General features: G+C 36.5%; 1 protein-coding gene across 1 annotated transcript; it reads left to right on the top strand.

The window, feature by feature from the left end:
* Positions 1–446: 446 nt before the first annotated feature.
* On the top strand, positions 447–2,466 carry LOC120355407. The gene is made up of 2 exons (XM_039443768.1): positions 447–658; positions 2,209–2,466. The coding sequence occupies exons 1-2, from the start codon at positions 587–589 to the stop codon at positions 2,449–2,451; spliced, it is 315 nt and encodes a 104-aa protein (XP_039299702.1). The 5' UTR covers positions 447–586; the 3' UTR covers positions 2,452–2,466.
* The last annotated feature ends 372 nt before the right edge of the window (positions 2,467–2,838 follow it).

Here is a 2,838-nt window from a genome sequence, read left to right as displayed (position 1 = left end):
TTGATTATTTATCACTTCAATCTTCTTTATTATGTAGTTAATCTAAGGTGTAATACTTCTTATATCATAAACCATTGATCACATCCACATTGCTGGATACTAAATATACGGTATGTTAGATACTATTATTTGTAGCACATAACAGAAAACACTTTAAAGTTTTATAATTGACCGAGCGAAGTGAGGTCTAAGATTCAAGTCGATTTTCAATTATGTTTTTTCGATGTTTTACAGTAGCTGAACTCAGTTTTTCATTGATGAGTACGTCTAGGTGATTTTCAATGATGTTTTTTCGATGTTTTACAGTAACTGAACTCAGCGTTACATTGATGAGTACGGTTCGGCGATTATCAATGAAATTCTACTACTAGTACTATACTCCAACATTCAGTTTCAGAAATTTTTAATGATTCTAACCAGTTTTCCGATGTTTCGCAGTATCTGAACTCAGTGATGGCACCTGTTGACGGATTCTACGTGTAATACCGGGAAACAAGTACGGCCGACGATTACATAAAAGCGACGGTAGAGGGAGAGAGCACGAGAGCTTTCAACATCACTCACCTACGCGCCAACACCGCCTACGATGTTAAACTGCAGGCCTTCACTGTGGGAACTGCGTCCGATTTCAGCGAGATATTCACCTGCAAAACACAGAGTGAGTGGATTTGCATCAGTCGAAAAAGTTGGCAAAAATTTACTGTCAGTTTTCACAAATTTACAAGTATATATCCCTATAGATATAGACATCTCACTAGCAATCCGTGTTATCGGATGGCACGTTAAACTGTCGTCCCGGCTGAAGTATGACAGTCGTGAGGCCCATTGACGGCTTAAATTATATATTCAGGCGGTGGGACCTTCCCGAAAGGGACTCCCCACCAACAAAAGCCATACGAATTTACTTTTTACTTTACTAGCAACCATTCCTTCACCTTAGTCCTGAATGACTCAAGTGACGTAGAATACCTTGCAAGGGTTAAGGATTTTACTAGGTGTTTCAAAAAGAATGACCCAATTTTAAACTCTATTCGTGATGTTTTATCACTATATACGATTATTATACTACTCAAAAGTGTATTCTTTTATGAATATATGTCCACGCTATTTCTCCCAAGTTTAATGGAATAGTGAATCAGTTAGTATTGTTGAATAATGGAATCAGTTCGTTTTCAATGTGGCAATCTGAAATATTTGTAGGTGTGTTTTTTTAGAAGAGCCAAACACAACAGTATTCTGGTGGAATAATATATTATGTCAACTATATTTCTCTTAAATTAATGAAATTGAATATTACATTGTAATTTCAGTTCTGTTTTCTATGTGTTGATCTGAAATATTTGTGGGTGTGTTTTTAGAAGAGCCAAACATAACATTGGTGGTGTAATGGATAATATCGGGACATCGAGCTTCGCTCGTTATTTATTTATTGACATTTGATAAACCGAACACAATTCTTTAAAATGATTGGGGAAGTACTAACCAGGCACAGCCCAAAACTGTTTCTTTCCCGATTTTGATTTATACGATGTAAATAGTCCAGAAAGTAGGTTATGTTCCATACACTTGAATTCATGTTCAATTTTCTGTTCAAACAGAAAATTATAATTTAGATTATATACAAACCAAATTGAATAACAGAATAACACTCACTAATCACTTGAAATTGTCAAATAATGATCAACTTTGAAAATTATGATATACTCTGGTTCAGGAGGATCATCATGTCATGTCGACAAATCAGATTATGTTGATCAAATTGATTAAATTGTCTAGCTAGATACAATTTCTCGCTGATTGATTATGATTACACAGCTGGAAATAATTCTGTCTCCCTCCCACACAGGCACACGCATCTTCTCTTATCGAGAGACGACGAAATTATCATCTGTTTTCCAAGGATGAATTATCCTTTTAATGTCGTCAGCGAGTTTTCCAAAGAATAGACCTAGTGCAATCGAATCTTTATATCATAAACCTACTATGTTCCAAATTTCGTGAAAATCGTTAGAGCCGTTTTCGAGATCCGTAAACATAAATAACCAGTATAAAATAACCAGATATATAAATACAGAAATTGCTCACTTATATAGGATATGTAAGCTACTGTATATTTCTCTCAAATTTAATGAATCGGAATATTACATTATAATGTCAGTTCTGTTTCAAATTTTTTAATCTCAAATATTTCTGTTTGTGTTTTGTTAGAAGAGCCAAACGCAACAGTGGTGGTGGAACCAGACGAGAAGGGCTTTGACGGGACAGGACTTCGTCCGCACCCAGCCGTGCATAGCAACGGTCAGCTGTATTGGTCGCGCTCCGTGTTGGCCGGCCTGGCTCTGCTCTGCACCCTTGTGCTGCTCATCTGCATTTGCAACAAGCATCGGTCATCTGGCGCCGGTACGACCTTCATCTTATCACAAACAATTTCATCAAAACAACCACTATTAATAAATGGGAGAGAACAACATGCTCTACTATAGATGATGATATTATTTACTCACTGACTGGAGACTGGAGTACTTTCATATCCTACTATATAAAAATCTGGTGTGGTGCACTCACACACTTCCTAGCTGTTATGAACTTGATCACCTGACGCTAGTGTTCCCGCGCATCACAAGTCCACTATTATTCAAAGAAATACGCCAGCTGGGACAGGACAATAACGCTGGAAACACACGAAGTCTGCTATCTCTTATAGTGAATGATTCAATAGAATCAAAAGTTGCCAACAGTTTGCAATTGAAATAATAACATTTTCTCGAATTTCAAGCTTATTTTCAATTTTAGGTGAAAATGTTACTGAACATTAATTGTAGAGATTTTCATGCTCAA

The sequence above is a fragment of the Nilaparvata lugens genome, unplaced genomic scaffold, assembly GCF_014356525.2.
Source record: "Nilaparvata lugens isolate BPH unplaced genomic scaffold, ASM1435652v1 scaffold11074, whole genome shotgun sequence".
Taxonomy (NCBI): domain Eukaryota; kingdom Metazoa; phylum Arthropoda; class Insecta; order Hemiptera; family Delphacidae; genus Nilaparvata; species Nilaparvata lugens.
Note: the sequence above shows the minus strand (reverse complement) of the source record. Positions and strands in the feature narration are given on the sequence as shown.

What these genes read in the sequence shown, in the direction of transcription:
- LOC120355407 (XM_039443768.1), top strand. Translation starts at nt 587, where the DNA reads ATGTTAAACTGCAGGCCTTCACTGTGGGAACTGCGTCCGATTTCAGCG. An exon ending in ATTCACCTGCAAAACACAGA is followed by an intron (nt 659 to 2,208) that starts GTGAGTGGATTT and finishes GTGTTTTGTTAG; the next exon opens with AAGAGCCAAACGCAACAGTG.